Source organism: Patella vulgata, chromosome 9 (assembly GCF_932274485.2).
Source record: "Patella vulgata chromosome 9, xgPatVulg1.2, whole genome shotgun sequence".
In the NCBI taxonomy this organism is placed as follows: domain Eukaryota; kingdom Metazoa; phylum Mollusca; class Gastropoda; family Patellidae; genus Patella; species Patella vulgata.
The window spans coordinates 42,613,401-42,638,195 of NC_065887.2; the positions used below are offsets into that span (position 1 = coordinate 42,613,401).

The window sequence follows — 24,795 nt, forward strand, 5'->3', positions numbered from 1 at the left end:
ACCAATCTTCATGCATTCAAAACCATATTCTAAAACTATCAACAGGAATATTCATAAAGCAATTAAAGTGTGTTTGTATCAGTGTGACTTGGGTAAAATATGAGTCAGTGCTTGAAGGGAGATAACTCCAGAACACGACGAGTTACTCCCCATTAAATCCCCACAATGAAAGTGTTTTGACTTATGTAGCGTCTTCGAAAGGCCAATTTTCAGATTTCTCTATGTATTTTTGTAACCCAAAGATTTAAATATTGGTTCTTCGAAAATATAATAATGTCATTTCAGTCAAATCTCGAATTGACTTTAAAACGCCTTTCATGTTGGCTGCAATTGGCAGTTTCTGGGACCTGCCCACCCGACCAATCAAAACTTAGTGTATTTTAAAAATTTTCAATCGGCTATAGGCGTACGGGACTAAATGGTTTTGGGGAAAGGGCACCGGTTCGGATTGCCGGATTTCTTCTGTGTTAACCCGTACATAACCGATTTAGCCGTATATACCAAAAGGTATATGAAGGGTATGAATATTAGAGAGATGGATAGTAGGCCTACTTTATAGCCTATAACTGGAATATCCCTGAAGATTCTTGTTCATTGTTGATATTCAATTGCTGTTCTGTGGAACCTATAGAAAAACATTGATAGCCCGAATTTGTATGACCGACTGGCTCGAATTTTCGTTTGCCCGAATATTTAGGGGAGCACCGTGCTCTATATTTTTAATATTTTAAATATATCTATAGGCCTAGGGCCTACATGTCGACACAAAGTGTAAAATATCAGGCACTAGTTCAAAAAACAACTCATATCATGATATCCAGGAAAGATATCTGATATCTAATCAAGATCGAAAACCCACATATTTCCGATTAGAACCTCTGTCGGCCTTCATTTGCCCGAGCTCTGCTATTTTTATTTAATCCACGAAGTTTATCTTTAAAAAGTGAAAGCGTTTCTTCATTTCAATTGAAAATTAATTTCCTTTATTTCCCATCACTGGGCATCAGTAATTTCAACAACAACAATAAAAAAGAATTAAATAAATAAAACTCTTTATTGCATGTTTTATTATATATTCCATACACAACATATTTTATTCTTAAACTAAAAATCTTTTACGTGCACGCCAATGTTCACACGGGACCTCGATTTTCCGTTCCACCCAAACGACTATACGTTGTCCCTTGCAAGGCTCTCAGTCCTGCACCACTGGTTAGCAGGAGCCACGCCGGAAAATCCCGATGAACTTTCTCGGCCAACACAGGGAGAGAGAGAGAGAAATGGGGTTTAACGTCCACTCGACACAAACCATTCAGCCACCCCCCCCCCCCAACACAGGGATCGAACACGGGACCTATAGATTATAAGCCAGCCAATGTCTCACCCACTGAGCCATCGTGGCGCCCAAAAATGGTACACCAACATCTTGGCCATTTTGAAGAATATAGTAAGATACCAATTTTAACTACGTCTAGAATAATCATAGGCGTAGGAGCCTAAAAATTTATTTTCGGGCAATGAAAAATTCGACGACCTTTTTTTTCTATAAACGTTTAGAGAAAAAATATAACTAACTTATTTCTATGAGATCCACACTGCCCGAAAAGTATTTTCTCGTCTTTTTCTTGTCCACTGCATGCCCGAAAATATGCCCGAAGCTCTCTTATGATAGGTATGCCCGAAAAAACGGTATTGATTTCGGGCAATTTTCTCTAATGCCCCCCTGAATTACTTTGAGCTCCTACGCCTATGAGAATAATCATGCAGTTTCTAACGAGCTCCGTCGTGAACGGTTGCGGTCATGAACGGTTGATTCCGATGAAAAACTAAATGTCCACAAGAAGATAAGAGAAGGCGAGCGGCGATCAGATAGAACAGAAGCAGTGTGGATGGTGTAGTAAATATATGTGTTACATGCTTTCCGGGAGTCACGATGATTCGGTGGGTGCTTGCTAGGTCGTGGGTTCGTTCCCAGTGCTGACCAAAAAAGGCATATCATCGCTCTTTTCCCAAATGCAGAGACCAATTTTGGCAACTTGGTCAAATGTGCCCAAAACCGGCCCTGTGCAGGTCGGGTGGTACGTCTATGAAAACCGTTGCTCGGATTGTTCAGACTCGAGGTACAGTGACTGATCACACGGTTGGATATCGAAATAGTAGTATAGGTCGTAATGTCGCAACCAGGGCAATATTATACCCTTAAATCCCATTTCATTTCTATGCCTTCCAAATGAGGTTTTATTAAGTACAATAAATTTGTAAATACGAGATAAAAGGTTATAGTGGAATTATACCTTCTCCCCTGTCACGGTTTCTTAAATCCAACTCGCTTTGATTAGCTTTATATGGCAGATGCCTAGCACGAATATCTATTATTTCAAGAACATCTTACATCAGTTAATAATATGTTTTTTAATATGTGCGAATTTCCTGAATGGGAATCAATAAACTTACTATATTCGTATAAAACATCGTCGTCGGTAACGTTTCCACACGTTGGCACGCGCATAGTTTAGTCTGAAACCGGTTGTTTATTATTTTTATTAACATCTGTATTTTGTTTTTATTTACTTATCAGTAGGGAGGTTGGATGGTCGAATGGTTAGCACGTGCGCGCTGTATCGTAAGGCCTGTTATTGAGTCAACTGGCGTGGTTTCGGATACCCGGTTGTACGTGACAAGGAGTAGGGTCGCCTGTCTAACCTCGTGGGTTTTCTCCAGGTCCTCCGGGTTCCTCCGACTGCTAAAGACCCCTACGCGCAAGCGAATTATTGAAATAAAATTAAACCATGTGTTAGTCCCGAAATGACCTAGTTTGTGTCGAGTGGACGTTAAACCCCATCTCTCTCTCTCTCTCTTACTTATCAGTATTATTACACCCAAGAGTGTTTTGAAAAATAGATGTCATTTGGTGGATTCTGGCGTATATCTTGGGGAAAAAAATCATGTTTGCTGTCTTGATAAAGTCACTATGGACAGTGATAATGAACCATAGAAAGTCGACCTATTCTTTGTCATCACTTGAAAGACAATCACATAAAAATGAAAGAGAACAAATTTGAATGGGCAAGACAAATATCTTCATGGGCCTGCTTATAAGTGGTAGGCTTGCAGTACGAGATCAAAATTGACCGATTTTGTCAAACATTGGCGTTGAAAAACTTTGATGTTGAAAGCGAAAGTAATTAGCAGATGATAGGATACCGGGGGCCTGTTTCACGAAATTTTAACTAAGATAAAATCCAAATTTTAGTAATTTGATTGGATAATATTAGATTGATTTTAGTGCTTAGACAATCAAAATTGAAGTATCTACTAAAATATGGATTTTATCTTTAGTTAAAGATACATTATGGGAGATTCGATAACAAGTTGGCAGTTCTCACTATAATAGTTAAAAACTAGATAATGTAAAGGCAATTTGCTGAAAATTTCATTCAAATTGATCCACTATAAACCGAGAACTTAGCGATTGAAATTTCCGCCTAGCCCCGGTCATCATTACTAAAGTCAGTACTACGATAAACAGCATAGTCTCGATTATTCATTTAATCGTTAAATCCTCAAGGAAAGTTATGCAGTAAATCGGCTCATAATCCACTAAAGATCGCAGGCTAGCGATGCCATCTAGAGTTGATTATGGTCTGGATAGGTTAATTAATGTCTAATTAATAATTTAGATAACATTTCAGGCCTAAAGAAAGACCTTAAATAGACAGATTTAGCTTTTGCATAATGTATGTTTAATAAGATTAATACAATGACGTCATTATTAGTATGACGTCATAATGTATGTTTAAGATTTCGAGAAACCGGACCCAGTCCAACATTCCGCTGAACACCCGCCCATTCATCGGGACCGCACAAGTTTGATGAAGTCCGTTCTAGACCCGCTAAGATAAAAAAAAAGATCTGACCACTCAAGAATGGAGAGAAGCATGGTGAATCATTATTATACTATTACAAATTATAAATAACACAAACATATCGGGCGTTCCATGTTGTTGGAGAAAAAATAGATAGGCCGGGCCTACTCTCCAAAACACCCATGATAACACCTATAAATATTCGTCTTCATTACCCCTGCAGTCGGTGCAGAAAAGTAGGACGCTAGACCCCATGTCATTTCACCTATATATCTATTACGTGGGGTACTATTTTAATGGCGAACAGTAAGGTTTTAAGTCACCTTATGAGTAAAGACTTTTAGACCATCAAAAATACTTTTTTAAAAAAAGATTTTGACACAAAAATTATTCAAATTCGAACTTAAGTTATAGTCATTTGAACTTTACTTTCTTTTGATAGGGTACCACCTTCTTTAAGCGTCTTGGATAAATAAGGTAATGATAACTCTTCTGCCATCTGTTTCGTACATAATCGATTAGGGAAATATTGGAAAATATGAGGAAATGACCCGGGTTTAACGTTCCAGGACAACAATGCTTTGGTCATTTTGAGACAAAATGAAATGAAATGAAACGGGATTTAACGTCCAACTGCTCTGCTCCTAAACTGGGCTAATGAAGACGGGCATACGCCATACAGTGTGCTATGAGGGAAATTTTGCCCGGGCAGCGGTGATACGGCCTGCTCTTATATCGAATTCCAACTGCCAAGGGATCTTTTACGTGCATGTCAATTTGTACACAGGACTTCGGTTTTTCGGATATTGGATGGGACGAAACCCCGAGTTCCCGTGTACAATTAAAAAAAAAAAAAAAAAAATGGAAAAGATAAGTCAAGAATGTAAATTTAATTTCGTCATTTCCTTTTTTTCCGTTGATTTTATTCATTTTGAAACCGTTTAAAAAAATTAAAAAACTAGTCATAAAAATCGAATTAAGGAAATTCAAAAATTAGACCGATTAACTGAACTTAACAGCTCTCAAACCAACCACATTATTTCCACTTTAATTTTTGTTGTTGTTTTTATTGTTGTTGAATGTTTTCTAAATTCAATAGGGTTATGTAAAAACACGTAGTTTCTTTATGACATCAAGGAAAGCCTTTGAATATTGCCAACGCCCCTAAGTATTCAAAGCATCAAATGGCCTCGCCCATTAAATGAACTATTCCCTGGTCAAATGACGTATATTTACGCCCGTCTTCATGCGCCGGCCTACCTCGATAAACGGTTTGATGTTTTGATTATCCAGTACGTTTGTAAATTTGATCGCCAAGAGGATGTCGTGACATTCAAGACTATGATACGGTTGAGAGCTTGTGGTTATATTTAGATTTCCGACCCCTCCCTTATGTTTTAAGAACACCTCACAATGAACGCGTCGATATACAGTTAAAAAGAAGAGTGTTATACCTTGGCCTACACGACCAATGCATACAAATTTATAAACCTTTCACGCAAGCGATCTGAATGTAAAAAAATAAGGCTGACCTTTTTAAGGTCAGTTTAGACATGAGTGTTAAGAGAAATTCTTGTCTTCTAGTTGAAGAGTAGTTCTCGTTGCAGGATTAAAAAGTAACGGTTTCAGGTGCACTTGGAACCACATATCAATATTGCAAATTTCTTTTTCAATAATAATTATTGTAGTTATGTTTCAAGCAAATATCGATTTAAAATCGAGATAATTAAGCTTGGTCAAAGTCGCTAATTCATCCAAGCGTAGATTTAATACTTATAAATTACAGTTGAGCGCGCGTGCCTTCTTTCTCAAAGTGCACAGCTGAGGTTTAGCTGTCAATCAAGCGTGTTCACTGCTGAACGGAAGACTGCGAATCAAATACAAATGCGCTGAAAATATAGTCCACGGTTTACTTTAAGGACATTTTCTTTTACCAACCCGAAGGAGACGTAAATGCTAATGTTCATGCCCATATTACGATAATATAAATCACCACTATACGAAGTAGGCGAAATATGTTTCCATTGTAAAAACAATATGGTTACGCCCCCGCGCGCACTATTTGGCGGATTTAGAGAGGAGTAGACGTTTCATTGTGTTTTCACGTCCCACTTTCATGTTCAATTCGACATCCCGTTATGTGTTGATTATTGTTCAAAATTAAATTTTAATGTTTATGAAATTATAATGACGACTCGTCAGAAAAACGGTCGAGACTATGTCGTACCAGCAAGTTCGTCACAGGTAAGTTTTCGGACTCATTTTCTGTCTATTTTGTTTCCGTCTCGCTACGATCGATTCAGCGGCCATATTTACTAACACCCTCTTTTTTGACTCCGCCTTTCAGGACGTGCAGCCATCCCCCCTCGCACTTTTGGCAGCTACCTGCAGCAAGATTGGAGCCCCTCCCGACGACGCCTTCAGCCAGAATGGTGGAACGCCTGTGCGGGTTGTAGGGGCGGGACAATCAGGAGCTGGTGGGGAGATCGTAACCCCCTCTTGGGTTCAGCTTCCCCAGCAAGGCGCCATCATTGATGCCACTGGCAATTCTGGGAAAACGTCCGGTACAGTCATCTCCGGTCAACAAGGACAACAGTTTCTACAACAGAATCAGATCGTGGCTTCAGCTGGACCCAATGGTAACATAACGTACAATGTTATACCGGCACCCCAGTACCAGACTATTACTATTGATGGACAGGAAGCCATAGTAATTCCTGCTGGAAACAACACCACAGCCGGTCAGCCATTTATCCAAGCTGCCGGAAATGTTGGTCAAGGCATGTCTATGATCACACCTTCTGGACAGATCATCCGAACTGGAGGAATGCCAGGAACCAATGTCATCCAAAACATGGGTGGCTACCTTGGTGGAAATGTTATGAACCTTGGTGGAACTATGGTTAATCTTGGTGGCATGCAGACAGTGAGAACTGCTGGAGGTGGTTTGATGCAGGTACAGCTTCCAATGAATCAAGTCCAACAGCAGATGCCAACCATGATTCAGATTCCAGTGTCACTTGGAAATGGCCAGACAGCAATGCAGACCATCCAGTTGCCCATCCAAACTTTTCAACAAACAATCCAGCCTCAGCAGATTCAAGGGTCTACAAACATGACCAGTATGGGCAACAACAGCATGACAACGGTCGCTGGAGCAACATCTGGTACTACGCCAACACAAACCATGACAGTACCACTTACACAGGGTATGGCAACCCAGTACAATCCCAACACAGTCCTCAATACAGCCATCCAACCTGCCCAACAGACACAACAAACACAACAGTCTGAAATTGTGGATGTGAAACCGGAACCAACTAAATGTTCTACACCACAACTCCAGATTAGTGCTGCAAATAGTTCGCCATCTGTAACACCAACGATGAATCAAACTAATAATAACAACAACAATAATAATCAAAATCAAGTTTTTTTCCCAAATGCACAAGGAAACAACAACTTTGCCACGTTACAGAATATCACACTGCCTAATGGTGGTACTCTACCTGCACTGGTGCCAGTTTCCATGTTTAATTCTGGTAACAATCAAGTTTTTCTTCCAACGTCCCAGTTCTCGACGTCCAGTAGTCAGAATACAATAACTGTGCCATCATATCCACAGACTGTAACAACAAGCACAGCATCATCTTCATCTCCGCAAGTATCAGCATCAGCTGTTCAGTCAACTCAAAGTAACCAGGCTGGATCCAATGTCCTTACAAATATTGTTACTCCACAACAGTTAATGCAGGCAGGATTCAGTGCTCAAAATATTGCCAACTTACAACTGGGAGTGGCTGGACAAGGACAAATGATTTCTCCCAACTGGCTTCAAGCCACTCCATTGAACATTCCTAATTTACGACAACAGAATCTTCAGACAATACAAGTTTCAAATTTACAAGGTGTGCAAAACTTACAAGGGTTTCAGCCTGTTCAAAACATTCAGAATTTACAGACAATTCAGGCAGTGTCATCACAAGGACAGAATATAATTAATGCTACGATTCCAAACTCTGGAAATAGTGGAACTTTATCTCTTGGTGGTATTAATACCAGTGGAGGAATACAACAGCAGATACTTCCACAACAAGTCCAGAACATCCAGACAATAGGTGGACAACAGATTGCTACCAGTACTCCCCAGATCATTAATGGTAAGCTCTTCAACTTTATGTTCCCTTGTGATTGATTTCATGTACTTCCATTTCGTGCCCTCACAGCGTCTAAGTCTTTCAGATGGCTCGAAAAACTAAGGTCATGTGTACACATTGGCATGCATAGAAGAACCCTTAATCTTAACAGTTGGAATTGTGAGCAGATCGTGATAAATTAGGTTTTTGCCCTCTTTCGTCTAATTATATGGAGAGAAGTCATCCATGTACATGTACATTAATTCTAGGGACCGGGATGATATTATTGGCCCAGACGTTGAGATTACTTTGAGCCATTTGAAACAATACACTGTACATGTATATGTGTTCCCAGATTTTTTTGGATTTGAAGAAAAGTTTTTGAGAAATAAGCAAAATGTATATTTTTCAGTAAGTGGTGGAGCGTTACAGACTTTACAACAAGATCCAAATGATCCCAACAAATGGCAGGTTGTCACAACACAGTCGACTGCCTCTACTCCCAGTGCTCTCAGTCCCACCCAGACGACGGGTGAGCCTGTTACACCAGGTAGACGTCTACGCCGTGTAGCTTGTACCTGTCCTAACTGTGTAAATGACACTAGGTAAGTGTAAGAATATTCCTGTAATTGAGAGCTGCAATGATTTTACAATGTACATGTATTTACCTTTGATTCCAAATGCACTGGTTTCCTAATGCCCCGTAGTCTGATGATTGAATGTAAGTTTCTATTGTGGGCACTGCAATGTTGCTTCCTTGATTCTTGAATATTCCATCCTGTGGTAGAGTTGTACCAGTCAGCTCAATTAGCTCATATTGTGCGAGTGGGAACTGTGTCAAGGTAGATGACAAACTGGGCAACTGCTCTGGTACAAACGATTGGATGTAATAGTGTTATGCTTAAATATCTGTAGTTAATAGTAACATCTGTAGTTAATACAGACATCTGTAGGTAATCCAGACATCTGTAGTTAATAGTGATTAGTGACATCTGTAGTTAATAGTGATATCTGTAGTTAATAGTGACATCTATGATTAAGAGTGACATCTGTAGTTAATAGTGACATCTGTAGTTAATAGTGACATCTGTAGTTAATAGCACTGACTTCTATGATTAAAAGTGATATCTATATTTAGTAGTGCTATTTATATTTTTCAGAGGTTCGAGCAGTCAAACGGGAGAGTATAAAAGAAAACAACATATATGTCATATAACTGGTTGTGGCAAGGTTTATGGTAAAACATCACATTTGCGTGCTCATCTTCGGTAAGAACTTGGAAGACATTTCTCAACCATTGATAATATCTCTACAGTTTATATTTTATACACCAGACATTGACATGTAACATATCTATCACCAGTCATTGACATGTAACATGTCTATATAGTTTATATACTAGACATTGACATGTAACATATTTGTTAGTGTTGAAAATCGGATCGAGATTTGTGATCCGAATACTTTTGTTTGCTCTCCGAATTCTATTCGGATAATTCGGAAACGTGAAATTCTTGAACAAAATAACATCAAAAGTTCATATACTCATAATTTCTTACTTATTTCAATGTTTATGAGTATCTGTGTATGCCGAGTATGAAATCTTACTTTCGATTTGCAAATTGTTTGAGCCGCGAAGAAAAAATCGTGCCTACCTTTAGCTGCAATTATTAAGACTATCCATGATATTCATAAAAAATCAATGAGGTGAATAAATTTGTGTATAACTACTCCTGTAATCCGCAGCCCTCCCACTTATCATTTTTGCTCAATCAACACGAATGAAAAAAGTAAAATAAGAACATCTGACATTTATTTCGCCAAAGTCGTTTGCCTCATTCTGATAGTCTACTGCTATTGAACCAATCAGTAAGTGAGAATATACGTGACCTAGGTCGTTAAGAATAAATTTCATTGCGGGAAGTCTAAACACAGTGTAAACTTGTATCCTGTAAACCTAAGAAGTAGCTTCTATCTAGCGTAAACCAGCGCAGGGAATAAATGAATATTTTTTTTATTTAGACTACTGTTTTCGTTGCACTGCATTAATATTTTTATCAGTTACTTTCGCTAAATAATACGCATGATATTAATCATTTATGCTCAAAGCTGCGTATGTGATCAATAGCATTGGGGAAAATTTCAAAGTAATCAGATGTAAAAATGGCTAAATATAGAGCATACGGAATGTTAGAAGACTGTAACGGATAGTTAAATGATTCGGATAACCCTTATTTTGTATCCGTTAACGGATATCCGAATAGTAGTTTCAACACTAATATCTGTACAGTTTATACACCAGACATGTAACATATACTAGACATTGACTTGTAACATGTCTATACAGTTTATATACTAGACATTGACTTGTAACATATGGTGGAGAGTGGATGGTTACACTCTTACATTTTATGTTACGGCAAGTTATGTGATCACAACATTTCATTATCGTTAATTGCGCCTGTGCACTCATGACTTGTCCCTGTACGTCTGTACAAGATTGACTCATCTGTGTCATGTTTTACATACTAAAGGCGATTACGTAGTAAGTTCCCAAAATTAGATTAGATTTATAATTAATACCAAGCTCTATACCAGTTTGAAATACAAAATGTGAAATGTCAAATTGTTAAAAATGCAAGTGATACCAGTATTTGTATCTGTAAATGGTCTCTGATTTCTTGCACCTTCTATAGATCTGTGATATCCCACACCAGTATATCTCTAAATGACCTGTGACCTGTGAATATAATTAGCCTTGTATTTATTTGTAGATGGCATACAGGTGAAAGACCGTTTGTTTGTAATTGGTTGTTTTGTGGTAAACGATTTACAAGATCTGATGAACTACAGAGACATAAACGTACACACACAGGTCAGTTACAACAGTATTTATATCATCCGCTCAACGAGTCCTTCCATCCCAGTTTTGTTTCCAGAAAATATCCCAGAAACTGTTGGCACAACTTCAGAGTCTACTCACTACAAATCACAATTAGCTCCTCAAAAAACCAGTAAAGGTTATCGTTAAGAAAAAAAATTGAGCTAAGAAATGGCGTAAATTCCACCTGAAAATAGAATCGACAAGCTAATCACACTGTGAGGAGTAAATAGAAATATCAGTGGTAGAATTTGTAGTTTTTAAGATTTGTGTCAGAATTTGAAATTGTTATCAATGTGTATCGATACGTTTCAACAATATTTTGTCTTAATGTTGAAAAAATGTGTTCTTCTGTTAATGTTTTTGCTTCGCCGTCTCTCTCTGTCCGCTTCGCCGTCTCTCTCTGTCCGCTTCGCCGTCTCTCTCTGTCCGCTTCGCCGTCTCTCTCTGTCCGCTTCGCCGTCTCTCTCTGTCCGCTTCGCCGTCTCTCTCTGTCCATTTGTTGAACGATTTTTTGAGAGATCCTCCCACAGTACATGGAAAGAAAACTAAATAAAAATTGTTAATTCTCTTTGAATTTAATTCAAGTAGATATTTGATATAAAACAGAGTGTAATTTGAGCCTATTTTGGACCTAAATCTTGATGTCAGTGTATCGTAACATATATAGTATACCTGGTAACAGTTACTGGATCATCAATATGTATTAGCACAACCTTATTGTCAGTGGTGTAGGACAGAGAGCCTGGGAGAGCCATACAAGGAAATCCATCCAGTTGTTTATATATTATTAACCACATGTTACACTGTACAGATCCCATGACAGTTGGAAATAAAAATAACAGAAGGTTGTAGTGACGCTGTAAGGGCAAAATTTCTTTCATACATGTAGCATATATTTTACCTGTTTTGACTTCATTGCATACATCTACATGTATGTATGAGGCTGCTCGATTGTCTGTCCAGAACATCCCGTTTTGACAGAATTGCAATCGAGTGACACAGAATTCAGTCCTGTCACAGTTCTGTCAGTCCCAACAATGGAGGTGGTGAGTAGAATCGTGACGTATTTAAACACAATGAGTATGTTTCGGCTGTCATGATTGGTTGAGATATTTTCTTATTCAGTCGACGCATGCATTGTAGCCCAAAATACTCCTTTTCACTTGATTGTCACTATTTTTGGGATTGAGAGAATTCAATTCCGGAACGTTCAATTGAGTACCCCCTATAATAGCCATAAAGGGAGATTACTCTAAATTAGTGAGGAAGAGAAGACATGAAACCATCTCTTTATCAAAGACTGATTACTAAATGAGTGTTAGTTTGTATATTTGATTATTTCAGGAGAGAAAAGATTTGAATGCAGTGAGTGTAGTAAGAAGTTTATGAGAAGTGATCATCTTTCTAAACATATTAAAACACATCAAAATAAACGGGTTTCACAACCAGAATCGGAGAGTAAGTATTCTAGCACAGATGGAACAGCTTCTTGGATTGGTTAAAACTATAATCAAAGCTTATTCATTATTTTAGTGTGTATGTTACACATTAGTATGTATATATATGGTGCTTTCATGTCAAAAACAAGGGTTGGGGTTAGGTGGGTCAACTGGTCTCAGGGTTTGTATGCGACAATGAACAGGTTTGCCTGCCTAACCTCATGGGGTTTTCCGGGTCCTTCAGTTTTCTCCCACTGCTGAAATAACAAGTACAAGTGTACTATTTGAACCACCAACTCACCATAAGGTCATCGCAGCCATCTTGGAATTATGAGGTCATATAAAAAATCGCAGCCTGTCAATCTGTGAGCAATTGTCCAAAGAACAAAAATGTAACTTTTCATGTTGACAGTATTCATATTGACAGAGCCTTATGCCTCTTTTTGAATAGCGATGTCCCACAAATAAGAAGGTTACATTGAGTTTATGGCACATGTATCAGATGTTAGTCCTAAAATGACCTGATTATTGTTCTTTGGACATTAAACTCTTCTCCCACTTGCTCATTATCAAGAATTACCAGCACAATCAACTTCACTGGCAGTGAAAATTCATTCGGCAACATGGGCCCTTTTAATTTAAACTAATATTAAGAATGCAACCTGTTCAGAGGGTTGGATGGCCGAATTATTGAAATAAAATTAAAAAAACATATGTTAGTCCCGAAATGACCTAGTTTGTGTCTCTCTCTCGTGCGCAAGAGGTAAAATATTTGCTCTGATTCTAGGACTAAGAGCCAATAAACCGTCAGTATTCTTAAAATAGTTTACTTTAAGTTTTTTATAAATAGGGGAATAGGGCCGCAACAGGTGACGTGAGGAAATTCTGTGTCTTTATTTAAATGTTGATTTTATTTTACAGCTATAGCAGATGGTGAAGAGGGTGAAGACAATGATGGTGACGGCGATGGTGATGATGCTATGGTGATGGTCACACTGGCTGATAGCGAAAATGCAGAAGCATCCGAGTTACATGGAACACCGGTCAAAATATCACTAGAAGCCATGACACAGCAATTACAAGAACCGACTTAGTGTTAGTTGTCAATCTGTGTCTGACAGCATGCTATTAGATAAAAATGTGTCTTCACATATTGACTGTCATGTCTTGACGAACATCGAAATATTGACGTAACAAGATATTGACAGATCCGTATTTTGATCTGAACTGTAGGATTACTGTCTTACATTCAGATGTTTTATTCCCAGGATTAGTTGTATGTTACATATTGTGACAAATCCTTGCTTTGCATTCTTTTTCTAGAATTTGGATCATGATTTGTTCTACAAAACATCTAACACACGTCAATTGTTGATATCTGGAGTTTTTTGAGATTCGGATGTTGTGTCTCTCGAAATATTTGAGACTTGGATATTCATACACAAGTTATTTGAGACTCAGATGTTCAAACGCAAGTTATTTGAGACCCAGATGTTCAAACGCGAGTTACTTGAGACTCAGATGTACAAATGCGAGTTATTTGAAACTCAGATGTTGTGTCTTGAAATATTTTAGACTCTGATGTTCAAACGTGAGTTATTTGAGACTAGGATGTTGTGTCTTGAAATATTTTAAACTTGGATGTTGTGTCTTAAAGAAATATTTTAGACTCAGATGTTGTAACGCAAGTTATTTGAGACTTGGATGTTCAAATACGAGTTATTTTAGACCCAGATGTTTAGTGGTCAAGTTTTTTGTGGACAGTTTGCTCCAGTTACAGGAACTACCAGCTTATTCAATCCCTGCAAAACTGATCCGAGAATATGAAAGATACTTTTCAAGTGTGTAATTAAAGCTGATGATCGTCATCTGCCATTCAGTATGCACAAAGGTGTGATTAATGGTTAATACATTCAGTAACCTCTGCAGATGATCTAAACAATCCACGGGGTACAAATTATTTTAATGAGCCTCTTTTTCATCCAATTGCATCAAAGCCGACGCCCGACAGATTATCTACTATTGATGTTTTGGTTTTGTTTTAATCAGATATTGTCTGATGTGTGTATATCATGTATGCGTACAGGGTAGATAAAGGGAGATAATTATTCATGGTTTGACATGTCCATGAAGTAAAATATTAATTATTATATGTTATTCCATTCCATTTGTTACTACATGTAGATGTTGTAAGATGTTCTGTGATTTAGAATTCAGTTAGTGCTTTTCTGAAACAATTAATAAACCCCTATTCGTGTTGGCCTTAGTAAAACATATTGTGGCATGGATATTCATGTATGACATCTCTTCACCAAAGTTGGTCATTCTCAATTGTTGTTGTAACAGGAAGGAGGTCTTACTTGAAGGGTTGTACTTGGGTCTTCTGGTAAGCAGTAGGTGGGTGCGGGGGGTCGTACATGGTTGGCTAGCCCGAAAACCAGAACTGATTAATTACAATAGATACAAACTCTTTAATTCAAGTAAAATTAATAATCATCACCCCCTATGGTGATGATAACCATGAGTTAGAACTCTCCCTGGTTACCAGGGTAATCATGAGTTATAACTCTTGTAACCAGGGTAACTGACTTCCTGGTGTAGTAACCAGTACATATTTACCGTATTACAATCATGAGACTCTTCTTCCTAGATTAAACACAAAATTCTGTCTTGAAAGGTTTTAGTAAGGTACCGTACCTTTTGTTACAGTGTACATGTTAAAGTAGACAATAATTTCAAAATGCAATTGGAATATAACTTATAAATGAAATATTCTTAAATTAATGAAATAATATTTTTCTTAAGCTTTTGTTAGATTACCCATGCCACAGGTAGCCTGCCTGCGTCCGGGCCCCCAAGAGTTTGGGGTTCCTTAGAAAGTTTGAATAAAGAATAACAACAACAAAAATTATATGAACGTCTGAGTAAAGAAGACAACGTTTATTGATTTAACTAATATAATTTAAAATATGACGCAGGGGTCACTGAACAATTTGGCATTGTTGAACATGTGACTTTACTCTGGAATTGAACGTTTCGGATATCATTGATTCCTTTAATGCAGTAAAGGCATATACATGTATCAACAATTTGATTGAAGTTTACTGAACAACAATTTGACATACATTGCTAACCGTTCAGTGATTTAAAGTTGTATCCTTCTATTTACTACATTTGTCTTCAGATAAATACCCTGGTAATAATTCAATTTCAATATAAACTTAATTTGGCAGGGCACCTTATAATCTGGCACTGTCTAGGAAGGAGCAAAAGATATGTATGATTTAATTAATTTGTGTGTATGAATTGTCTCAGCCAGCCATGTTTTTTTTTTTTATATAGATTTTCACAAATTTCATATTCAGTGTGAATTGAGTATACATGTTCATATCTGTAATAGTTAAATTCTTGTTGTGTTATTTACTGCTATATGAATCAATCTCTTTCAAACTACAATATTGTGAAAATTTCTTCTCTAATATGAATATCAGTCCAAAATAGTTCAATTCCATTTAGTATTTACAAAGTTATGATAGATTGAAATTTCATTGATTTATGCTGCTCGAGCACATAACAAGATACCACCTAGTTTAGATTGAATCCAAGCCGAGAGATCACCTTTAGATTTTGTTTTCCTAATTAATTGTTAAACATACATTATGCAAGAGCTAAATCTGCCTATTGCAGATCTTTCTTTAGGCCTGAAATGTTATCTAAATTATTAATTAGACATTTATTAACATATCCTGACCATAATCAAGTCTCGATGTCAACGCTAGCCTGCAATATTTACTGGATTAGGATCCGATTTGCTGCTTAACTTTCATTCATTATTTAACCATGAAATGGATAATCGAGACTATGTTTTTTGTCGTACTGACTTTAGTAATGGTGATCGAGGCTAGGCCTAAAATTCAAAAACTAATATCGCGGTTCTAGTGGATCAATTTGAATGAAATTTTCAGCAAATTGCCTTTACATTATCTGGTTTTTAACTATTATAGTGAGAACTGCCAGCTCTTTATCTAATCTCCCATAATGTATCTTTAAGTAATCAGTCTGAGTACACATAATTAGTGTGTTTAAAGATAGTTTAGCAAAAATGCCAATGACACATACATCAAGCCTTTAAATTGAAATTTAGCTTGTTAACCAATAGGAAAGTGTTAATTTCATTTTATATAATTAATTTTCCTGATAATAAATGTTATTGTATTTTGTACTATACCTTGAACCTATGTCCATTAAATGGTTACGGTATCTTGTTCAAGTCAGTGCTTTTTGATGACATTTTAACTTGGATAAATAGGAGTTCTTCCCTCAGACTTCAACTCAATTTAAGTAACAAAAATATGAATTTCAGAATTACAATAAAATGTGTGTATATTTCTAGAATATGATGCTTAAAAATGCATTATGTAAGTGCTAAACCCTCTATGCCATTGTCCAACCTCATGGGTTTTCTCCGGGTCCTCCGGTTTCCTCCCACTGCTAAAGACCCCTATGCGCAAGCGAATTATTGAAATAAAATTAAACCATATGTTAGTCCCGAAATGACCTAGTTTGTGTCGATTGGACGTTAAACCCCATTTCTCTCTCTCTCTCTCTATGCCTTTGCTTAGATATTGATTGGATTAGAACACCCTCACCATTTAATAATTTATAGATAAAATGAAGACTTTGTTTATTGTTGTAACAATAGTACTTAACAATGAAGATTGTTGAAACTTCAAATACTCATAATTTCTGAGTCATAATTTGACTGAAATTTTCTATATGTTCATTTTTATAATCTATTTTTATACTATTATAGCAAGAAGGACCAGCTCTTTATCTAAATCTTACGTAATGCATAGTTAATATAAATAATATTAGTATAAAGAACCTTTGGTCATATGTTGTTCAGTTCTCAACTGTTAAATAAAGAATACATGTATGGGAAATATTTATTATCCAGAATTCTTTCTATTCATATAATCCTCAACCAAATATGCCTAATAATATCTGTAAAACAAATAATATCTCTAATACAAATAATTTCAAAATAAGAAAAGGTGTATGTACAAGAGTTTGTATCCACAATGAATTATCCTAATATTGTTACCAAATTTTCTGTGGGATACCTCTGATTTCATTTCAATAAGTTTGATGATATTCTGTATTTTTATCTGATTTATTCTGTGGTGCAATATTCCCCTATTTTATGAAGTAATTTAACTGAACTGAAGTGACTTTATATTTTTGTAACTTTATTTGGTTCATTTTGTAGAAAACAACCATTTTATGTTGTCATACCATCAAAATGTGTAAAAGTATTTGATGGCATAAATGTTAATATTTATCATAAAATTTAATTCATGAAATGCATCATTAAAAATAGAGATCTGGAGAAAAAAATAAATATCAAATATTAATTGTTTTCTTATTTGTTTTGAGTTGTGTGTCATACGGTCATTGTAATGTTATAGACAATGAGACTCTGTAATCCGGTTAGTGGATTTATTGATGATGATAGAAACTTTACAATTCAAGTAAAATAACTAACAGTAAAAGTCGTGAATAATTAGACAACTGTTATTCTGATGAATACTAATAATGGACATGATGGCTGAATTATGGACTAAGACTAGTAATTATTTCCCCTTATTTCATGATGGGTAGTGCGAGTTATAAATAGACAATTTTTCCCTTAATTATTTCTCCCCTCTTCCTGCATTTTTGGTTGACTTTTAGGTCTAGAATTGGAGAAAAGGGATCAAAATTGCAATTTCATAGCAGTTTTGGGTAATACTGATGATATTACAGCGGAGGGATAGGGGGTGTAAAGTGTCTTTCTGCAGAGCAATCATTGTGTCGGAAGTGAGATTTTCACCCCAGTCAACATCAAATCCACGTAGCAAAAAGTCTAAACGGTCAACCCCCCTACAAAATTATGACGAGGAGATTGCAAAATGTGGTCCCCATTGTGCCTATAAAGATTGGAACCAAAAGAATGTTGAGCAAAAAAGCTACAGCCTGTGACGTTACAGCCATTTAACATTAATGTCAGTGGGCAAATAATTGCTAGTCTGAACCCTTATCATGATATAAGGGAGATAACTTTATTCGGGTGCAATTAATTTCCCCATTGACTTTAATAACTGGGGTTCCAACTGTTCCCGAAATTTTTTTGGGTCTGTCCCTTTGACTAGTGTAAGAGAACAAAATGCCAATGGCCATGTCTTCGCTCAAAATTTTATATTTGGTTGACCATTGGAATTTTGAGATAAAGAAACTCACAAGTAGCATACCAAAAACGCGTAGCTATCCGCCGTACATACATATTATTATAACGAACGTACGTGTTTTGAATATTTACCAATGCCTGTCAGAAAATCTTAATTCAGGGGTTACATTAAGTTTGGTCAAACCACTCAAAGGTCATGCTATCGCTAATCCCAACGCTAACCCTAACCCTTGACCTACCCTTTGGAAATAAAGTGATTATTATTAATATTGTTATTAATATGATTATAGCCCTACAGTATAGTTTACCAGAACCCTAACCTACAATCACGTGCCCTAACCTTATTTACATCTCAGCGTCCTTGACGAAATCTTGAGTTGGCCTTAAACGTAACGGACAATATTGATGTCAGTCATTAGGCCTATCACATATGTGATAGAACTGGAACTGGAGATCATTGCTACCAATAAACATCCACTTAACCCTCGTATCCTTCCGCCTAAATATCATTTATATTCACAAAAACCTGGTGGAAAATGTATATTCAAACCATTGTGTTCAATTTTACACCAAAAAGTCAACAAAGGTCGACATGTAAAAGAGGGGAAAATGGAAAGGGAAAGAAAGACTAAAAATAACTGTCGCCCTACATTCGTGGGTGACGGCGTAGGAATAGGCAATATCTGTCGCAGAGTGAGCAGTAAATGAGTTTTCTCCCCCGTCAAAAACATGTTCGCGTCTACAGCACCCGGTGTTCCCAGGCGGTCACCCATCCAAGTACTGAGCGGGCCCGACGTTGCTTAACTTCAGTGATCGGACGAGAACTGGTGTTTTCAACGTGATATGGCCGTAGACGACGACAGGTGAAAAAATCCCGCAGTTATCTGTCGCAGAGTGAGCAGTAAATGAGTTTTCTCCCCCGTCAAAAACATGTTCGCGTCTACAGCACCCGGTGTTCCCAGGCGGTCACCCATCCAAGTACTGAGCGGGCCCGACGTTGCTTAACTTCAGTGATCGGACGAGAACTGGTGTTTTCAACGTGATATGGCCGTAGACGACGACAGGTGAAAAAATCCCGCAGTTATCTGTCGCAGAGTGAGCAGTAAATGAGTTTTCTCCCCCGTCAAAAACATGTTCGCGTCTACAGCACCCGGTGTTCCCAGGCGGTCACCCATCCAAGTACTGAGCGGGCCCGACGTTGCTTAACTTCAGTGATCGGACGAGAACTGGTGTTTTCAACGTGATATGGCCGTAGACGACGACAGGTGAAAAAATCCCGCAGTTATCTGTCGCAGAGTGAGCAGTAAATGAGTTTTCTCCCCCGTCAAAAACATGTTCGCGTCTACAGCACCCGGTGTTCCCAGGCGGTCACCCATCCAAGTACTGAGCGGGCCCGACGTTGCTTAACTTCAGTGATCGGACGAGAACTGGTGTTTTCAACGTGATATGGCCGTAGACGACGACAGGTGAAAAAATCCCGCAGTTATCTGTCGCAGAGTGAGCAGTAAATGAGTTTTCTCCCCCGTCAAAAACATGTTCGCGTCTACAGCACCCGGTGTTCCCAGGCGGTCACCCATCCAAGTACTGAGCGGGCCCGACGTTGCTTAACTTCAGTGATCGGACGAGAACTGGTGTTTTCAACGTGATATGGCCGTAGACGACGACAGGTGAAAAAATCCCGCAGTTATCTGTCGCAGAGTGAGCAGTAAATGAGTTTTCTCCCCCGTCAAAAACATGTTCGCGTCTACAGCACCCGGTGTTCCCAGGCGGTCACCCATCCAAGTACTGAGCGGGCCCGACGTTGCTTAACTTCAGTGATCGGACGAGAACTGGTGTTTTCAACGTGATATGGCCGTAGACGACGACAGGTGAAAAAATCCCGCAGTTATCTGTCGCAGAGTGAGCAGTAAATGAGTTTTCTCCCCCGTCAAAAACATGTTCGCGTCTACAGCACCCGGTGTTCCCAGGCGGTCACCCATCCAAGTACTGAGCGGGCCCGACGTTGCTTAACTTCAGTGATCGGACGAGAACTGGTGTTTTCAACGTGATATGGCCGTAGACGACGACAGGTGAAAAAATCCCGCAGTTATCTGTCGCAGAGTGAGCAGTAAATAGGCAATATCTGTCGCAGAGTGAGCAGTAAATGAGTTTTCTCAGCCGTCAAAAACATGTTCGCGTCTACAGCACCCGGTGTTCCCAGGCGGTCACCCATCCAAGTACTGAGCGGGCCCGACGTTGCTTAACTTCAGTGATCGGACGAGAACTGGTGTTTTCAACGTGATATGGCCGTAGACGACGACAGGTGAAAAAATCCCGCAGTTATCTGTCGCAGAGTGAGCAGTAAATGAGTTTTCTCCCCCGTCAAAAACATGTTCGCGTCTACAGCACCCGGTGTTCCCAGGCGGTCACCCATCCAAGTACTGAGCGGGCCCGACGTTGCTTAACTTCAGTGATCGGACGAGAACTGGTGTTTTCAACGTGATATGGCCGTAGACGACGACAGGTGAAAAAATCCCGCAGTTATCTGTCGCAGAGTGAGCAGTAAATGAGTTTTCTCCCCAGTCAAAAACATGTTCGCGTCTACAGCACCCGGTGTTCCCAGGCGGTCACCCATCCAAGTACTGAGCGGGCCCGACGTTGCTTAACTTCAGTGATCGGACGAGAACTGGTGTTTTCAACGTGATATGGCCGTAGACGACGACAGGTGAAAAAATCCCGCAGTTATCTGTCGCAGAGTGAGCAGTAAATGGGTTTTCTCCCCCGTCAAAAACATGTTCGCGTCTACAGCACCCGGTGTTCCCAGGCGGTCACCCATCCAAGTACTGAGCGGGCCCGACGTTGCTTAACTTCAGTGATCGGACGAGAACTGGTGTTTTCAACGTGATATGGCCGTAGACGACGACAGGTGAAAAAATCCCGCAGTTATCTGTCGCAGAGTGAGCAGTAAATGAGTTTTCTCCCCCGTCAAAAACATGTTCGCGTCTACAGCACCCGGTGTTCCCAGGCGGTCACCCATCCAAGTACTGAGCGGGCCCGACGTTGCTTAACTTCAGTGATCGGACGAGAACTGGTGTTTTCAACGTGATATGGCCGTAGACGACGACAAGTGAAAAAATCCCGCAGTTATCTGTCGCAGAGTGAGCAGTAAATAGGCAATATCTGTCGCAGAGTGAGCAGTAAATGAGTTTTCTCAGCCGTCAAAAACATGTTCGCGTCTACAGCACCCGGTGTTCCCAGGCGGTCACCCATCCAAGTACTGAGCGGGCCCGACGTTGCTTAACTTCAGTGATCGGACGAGAACTGGTGTTTTCAACGTGATATGGCCGTAGACGACGACAGGTGAAAAAATCCCGCAGTTATCTGTCGCAGAGTGAGCAGTAAATGAGTTTTCTCCCCCGTCAAAAACATGTTCGCGTCTACAGCACCCGGTGTTCCCAGGCGGTCACCCATCCAAGTACTGAGCGGGCCCGACGTTGCTTAACTTCAGTGATCGGACGAGAACTGGTGTTTTCAACGTGATATGGCCGTAGACGACGACAGGTGAAAAAATCCCGCAGTTATCTGTCGCAGAGTGAGCAGTAAATGAGTTTTCTCCCCCGTCAAAAACATGTTCGCGTCTACAGCACCCGGTGTTCCCAGGCGGTCACCCATCCAAGTACTGAGCGGGCCCGACGTTGCTTAACTTCAGTGATCGGACGAGAACTGGTGTTTTCAACGTGATATGGCCGTAGACGACGACAGGTGAAAAAATCCCGCAGTTATCTGTCGCAGAGTGAGCAGTAAATGAGTTTTCTCCCCCGTCAAAAACATGTTCGCGTCTACAGCACCCGGTGTTCCCAGGCGGTCACCCATCCAAGTACTGAGCGGGCCCGACGTTGCTTAACTTCAGTGATCGGACGAGAACTGGTGTTTTCAACGTGATATGGCCGTAGACGACGACAGGTGAAAAAATCCCGCAGTTATCTGTCGCAGAGTGAGCAGTAAATGAGTTTTCTCCCCCGTCAAAAACATGTTCGCGTCTACAGCACCCGGTGTTCCCAGGCGGTCACCCATCCAAGTACTGAGCGGGCCCGACGTTGCTTAACTTCAGTGATCGGACGAGAACTGGTGTTTTCAACGTGATATGGCCGTAGACGACGACAGGTGAAAAAATCCCGCAGTTATCTGTCGCAGAGTGAGCAGTAAATAGGCAATATCTGTCGCAGAGTGAGCAGTAAATGAGTTTTCTCAGCCGTCAAAAACATGTTCGCGTCTACAGCACCCGGTGTTCCCAGGCGGTCACCCATCCAAGTACTGAGCGGGCCCGACGTTGCTTAACTTCAGTGATCGGACGAGAACTGGTGTTTTCAACGTGATATGGCCGTAGACGACGACAGGTGAAAAAATCCCGCAGTTATCTGTCGCAGAGTGAGCAGTAAATGAGTTTTCTCCCCCGTCAAAAACATGTTCGCGTCTACAGCACCCGGTGTTCCCAGGCGGTCACCCATCCAAGTACTGAGCGGGCCCGACGTTGCTTAACTTCAGTGATCGGACGAGAACTGGTGTTTTCAACGTGATATGGCCGTAGACGACGACAGGTGAAAAAATCCCGCAGTTATCTGTCGCAGAGTGAGCAGTAAATGAGTTTTCTCCCCAGTCAAAAACATGTTCGCGTCTACAGCACCCGGTGTTCCCAGGCGGTCACCCATCCAAGTACTGAGCGGGCCCGACGTTGCTTAACTTCAGTGATCGGACGAGAACTGGTGTTTTCAACGTGATATGGCCGTAGACGACGACAGGTGAAAAAATCCCGCAGTTATCTGTCGCAGAGTGAGCAGTAAATGGGTTTTCTCCCCCGTCAAAAACATGTTCGCGTCTACAGCACCCGGTGTTCCCAGGCGGTCACCCATCCAAGTACTGAGCGGGCCCGACGTTGCTTAACTTCAGTGATCGGACGAGAACTGGTGTTTTCAACGTGATATGGCCGTAGACGACGACAGGTGAAAAAATCCCGCAGTTATCTGTCGCAGAGTGAGCAGTAAATGAGTTTTCTCCCCCGTCAAAAACATGTTCGCGTCTACAGCACCCGGTGTTCCCAGGCGGTCACCCATCCAAGTACTGAGCGGGCCCGACGTTGCTTAACTTCAGTGATCGGACGAGAACTGGTGTTTTCAACGTGATATGGCCGTAGACGACGACAAGTGAAAAAATCCCGCAGTTATCTGTCGCAGAGTGAGCAGTAAATAGGCAATATCTGTCGCAGAGTGAGCAGTAAATGAGTTTTCTCAGCCGTCAAAAACATGTTCGCGTCTACAGCACCCGGTGTTCCCAGGCGGTCACCCATCCAAGTACTGAGCGGGCCCGACGTTGCTTAACTTCAGTGATCGGACGAGAACTGGTGTTTTCAACGTGATATGGCCGTAGACGACGACAGGTGAAAAAATCCCGCAGTTATCTGTCGCAGAGTGAGCAGTAAATGAGTTTTCTCCCCCGTCAAAAACATGTTCGCGTCTACAGCACCCGGTGTTCCCAGGCGGTCACCCATCCAAGTACTGAGCGGGCCCGACGTTGCTTAACTTCAGTGATCGGACGAGAACTGGTGTTTTCAACGTGATATGGCCGTAGACGACGACAGGTGAAAAAATCCCGCAGTTATCTGTCGCAGAGTGAGCAGTAAATGAGTTTTCTCCCCAGTCAAAAACATGTTCGCGTCTACAGCACCCGGTGTTCCCAGGCGGTCACCCATCCAAGTACTGAGCGGGCCCGACGTTGCTTAACTTCAGTGATCGGACGAGAACTGGTGTTTTCAACGTGATATGGCCGTAGACGACGACAGGTGAAAAAATCCCGCAGTTATCTGTCGCAGAGTGAGCAGTAAATGGGTTTTCTCCCCCGTCAAAAACATGTTCGCGTCTACAGCACCCGGTGTTCCCAGGCGGTCACCCATCCAAGTACTGAGCGGGCCCGACGTTGCTTAACTTCAGTGATCGGACGAGAACTGGTGTTTTCAACGTGATATGGCCGTAGACGACGACAGGTGAAAAAATCCCGCAGTTATCTGTCGCAGAGTGAGCAGTAAATGAGTTTTCTCCCCCGTCAAAAACATGTTCGCGTCTACAGCACCCGGTGTTCCCAGGCGGTCACCCATCCAAGTACTGAGCGGGCCCGACGTTGCTTAACTTCAGTGATCGGACGAGAACTGGTGTTTTCAACGTGATATGGCCGTAGACGACGACAAGTGAAAAAATCCCGCAGTTATCTGTCG

General features: G+C 40.2%; 1 protein-coding gene and 27 non-coding genes across 28 annotated transcripts; 1 reads left to right on the forward strand and 27 right to left on the reverse strand.

The window, feature by feature from the left end:
* The first annotated feature begins 5,958 nt into the window (after positions 1-5,958).
* On the forward strand, positions 5,959-17,744 carry LOC126831512 (transcription factor Sp3). Its single transcript, XM_050562042.2, has 7 exons — positions 5,959-6,110; positions 6,214-8,026; positions 8,415-8,607; positions 9,163-9,270; positions 10,777-10,877; positions 12,231-12,344; positions 13,247-17,744. The coding sequence occupies exons 1-7, from the start codon at positions 6,054-6,056 to the stop codon at positions 13,417-13,419; spliced, it is 2,559 nt and encodes an 852-aa protein (XP_050417999.1). The 5' UTR covers positions 5,959-6,053; the 3' UTR covers positions 13,420-17,744.
* A 1,543-nt stretch (positions 17,745-19,287) lies between these two features.
* On the reverse strand, positions 19,288-19,406 carry LOC126808169 (5S ribosomal RNA). The gene has a single exon (XR_007674412.1). It is a non-coding gene; the product is annotated as a 5S ribosomal RNA (ribosomal RNA).
* An 82-nt stretch (positions 19,407-19,488) lies between these two features.
* On the reverse strand, positions 19,489-19,607 carry LOC126808180 (5S ribosomal RNA). Its single transcript, XR_007674423.1, has one exon. It is a non-coding gene; the product is annotated as a 5S ribosomal RNA (ribosomal RNA).
* Positions 19,608-19,689: 82 nt separating this feature from the next.
* On the reverse strand, positions 19,690-19,808 carry LOC126808191 (5S ribosomal RNA). The gene has a single exon (XR_007674434.1). It is a non-coding gene; the product is annotated as a 5S ribosomal RNA (ribosomal RNA).
* An 82-nt stretch (positions 19,809-19,890) lies between these two features.
* LOC126808202 (5S ribosomal RNA) lies at positions 19,891-20,009 on the reverse strand. The gene has a single exon (XR_007674445.1). It is a non-coding gene; the product is annotated as a 5S ribosomal RNA (ribosomal RNA).
* An 82-nt stretch (positions 20,010-20,091) lies between these two features.
* On the reverse strand, positions 20,092-20,210 carry LOC126808213 (5S ribosomal RNA). Its single transcript, XR_007674456.1, has one exon. It is a non-coding gene; the product is annotated as a 5S ribosomal RNA (ribosomal RNA).
* An 82-nt stretch (positions 20,211-20,292) lies between these two features.
* LOC126808225 (5S ribosomal RNA) lies at positions 20,293-20,411 on the reverse strand. Its single transcript, XR_007674467.1, has one exon. It is a non-coding gene; the product is annotated as a 5S ribosomal RNA (ribosomal RNA).
* Positions 20,412-20,493: 82 nt separating this feature from the next.
* Positions 20,494-20,612, reverse strand: LOC126808238 (5S ribosomal RNA). The gene has a single exon (XR_007674479.1). It is a non-coding gene; the product is annotated as a 5S ribosomal RNA (ribosomal RNA).
* A 114-nt stretch (positions 20,613-20,726) lies between these two features.
* Positions 20,727-20,845, reverse strand: LOC126808249 (5S ribosomal RNA). The gene has a single exon (XR_007674490.1). It is a non-coding gene; the product is annotated as a 5S ribosomal RNA (ribosomal RNA).
* An 82-nt stretch (positions 20,846-20,927) lies between these two features.
* LOC126808261 (5S ribosomal RNA) lies at positions 20,928-21,046 on the reverse strand. The gene has a single exon (XR_007674502.1). It is a non-coding gene; the product is annotated as a 5S ribosomal RNA (ribosomal RNA).
* An 82-nt stretch (positions 21,047-21,128) lies between these two features.
* LOC126808273 (5S ribosomal RNA) lies at positions 21,129-21,247 on the reverse strand. Its single transcript, XR_007674515.1, has one exon. It is a non-coding gene; the product is annotated as a 5S ribosomal RNA (ribosomal RNA).
* Positions 21,248-21,329: 82 nt separating this feature from the next.
* On the reverse strand, positions 21,330-21,448 carry LOC126808285 (5S ribosomal RNA). The gene has a single exon (XR_007674527.1). It is a non-coding gene; the product is annotated as a 5S ribosomal RNA (ribosomal RNA).
* Positions 21,449-21,530: 82 nt separating this feature from the next.
* On the reverse strand, positions 21,531-21,649 carry LOC126808297 (5S ribosomal RNA). The gene has a single exon (XR_007674539.1). It is a non-coding gene; the product is annotated as a 5S ribosomal RNA (ribosomal RNA).
* Positions 21,650-21,763: 114 nt separating this feature from the next.
* On the reverse strand, positions 21,764-21,882 carry LOC126808309 (5S ribosomal RNA). The gene has a single exon (XR_007674551.1). It is a non-coding gene; the product is annotated as a 5S ribosomal RNA (ribosomal RNA).
* Positions 21,883-21,964: 82 nt separating this feature from the next.
* LOC126808320 (5S ribosomal RNA) lies at positions 21,965-22,083 on the reverse strand. The gene has a single exon (XR_007674564.1). It is a non-coding gene; the product is annotated as a 5S ribosomal RNA (ribosomal RNA).
* Positions 22,084-22,165: 82 nt separating this feature from the next.
* Positions 22,166-22,284, reverse strand: LOC126808332 (5S ribosomal RNA). The gene has a single exon (XR_007674577.1). It is a non-coding gene; the product is annotated as a 5S ribosomal RNA (ribosomal RNA).
* An 82-nt stretch (positions 22,285-22,366) lies between these two features.
* On the reverse strand, positions 22,367-22,485 carry LOC126808335 (5S ribosomal RNA). The gene has a single exon (XR_007674579.1). It is a non-coding gene; the product is annotated as a 5S ribosomal RNA (ribosomal RNA).
* Positions 22,486-22,567: 82 nt separating this feature from the next.
* LOC126808345 (5S ribosomal RNA) lies at positions 22,568-22,686 on the reverse strand. Its single transcript, XR_007674588.1, has one exon. It is a non-coding gene; the product is annotated as a 5S ribosomal RNA (ribosomal RNA).
* Positions 22,687-22,800: 114 nt separating this feature from the next.
* Positions 22,801-22,919, reverse strand: LOC126808346 (5S ribosomal RNA). The gene has a single exon (XR_007674589.1). It is a non-coding gene; the product is annotated as a 5S ribosomal RNA (ribosomal RNA).
* An 82-nt stretch (positions 22,920-23,001) lies between these two features.
* Positions 23,002-23,120, reverse strand: LOC126808347 (5S ribosomal RNA). Its single transcript, XR_007674590.1, has one exon. It is a non-coding gene; the product is annotated as a 5S ribosomal RNA (ribosomal RNA).
* An 82-nt stretch (positions 23,121-23,202) lies between these two features.
* Positions 23,203-23,321, reverse strand: LOC126808349 (5S ribosomal RNA). The gene has a single exon (XR_007674591.1). It is a non-coding gene; the product is annotated as a 5S ribosomal RNA (ribosomal RNA).
* Positions 23,322-23,403: 82 nt separating this feature from the next.
* LOC126808350 (5S ribosomal RNA) lies at positions 23,404-23,522 on the reverse strand. The gene has a single exon (XR_007674592.1). It is a non-coding gene; the product is annotated as a 5S ribosomal RNA (ribosomal RNA).
* An 82-nt stretch (positions 23,523-23,604) lies between these two features.
* On the reverse strand, positions 23,605-23,723 carry LOC126808351 (5S ribosomal RNA). Its single transcript, XR_007674593.1, has one exon. It is a non-coding gene; the product is annotated as a 5S ribosomal RNA (ribosomal RNA).
* Positions 23,724-23,837: 114 nt separating this feature from the next.
* LOC126808352 (5S ribosomal RNA) lies at positions 23,838-23,956 on the reverse strand. The gene has a single exon (XR_007674594.1). It is a non-coding gene; the product is annotated as a 5S ribosomal RNA (ribosomal RNA).
* Positions 23,957-24,038: 82 nt separating this feature from the next.
* Positions 24,039-24,157, reverse strand: LOC126808353 (5S ribosomal RNA). The gene has a single exon (XR_007674595.1). It is a non-coding gene; the product is annotated as a 5S ribosomal RNA (ribosomal RNA).
* Positions 24,158-24,239: 82 nt separating this feature from the next.
* Positions 24,240-24,358, reverse strand: LOC126808354 (5S ribosomal RNA). Its single transcript, XR_007674597.1, has one exon. It is a non-coding gene; the product is annotated as a 5S ribosomal RNA (ribosomal RNA).
* Positions 24,359-24,440: 82 nt separating this feature from the next.
* LOC126808355 (5S ribosomal RNA) lies at positions 24,441-24,559 on the reverse strand. The gene has a single exon (XR_007674598.1). It is a non-coding gene; the product is annotated as a 5S ribosomal RNA (ribosomal RNA).
* Positions 24,560-24,641: 82 nt separating this feature from the next.
* On the reverse strand, positions 24,642-24,760 carry LOC126808357 (5S ribosomal RNA). Its single transcript, XR_007674600.1, has one exon. It is a non-coding gene; the product is annotated as a 5S ribosomal RNA (ribosomal RNA).
* Between the last annotated feature and the right edge of the window lie 35 nt (positions 24,761-24,795).

What these genes read in the sequence shown, in the direction of transcription:
- LOC126831512 (XM_050562042.2), top strand. Translation starts at nt 6,054, where the DNA reads ATGACGACTCGTCAGAAAAACGGTCGAGACTATGTCGTACCAGCAAGT. An exon ending in ACATAAACGTACACACACAG is followed by an intron (nt 10,878 to 12,230) that starts GTCAGTTACAAC and finishes TGATTATTTCAG; the next exon opens with GAGAGAAAAGATTTGAATGC. An exon ending in TTCACAACCAGAATCGGAGA is followed by an intron (nt 12,345 to 13,246) that starts GTAAGTATTCTA and finishes TTTATTTTACAG; the next exon opens with CTATAGCAGATGGTGAAGAG.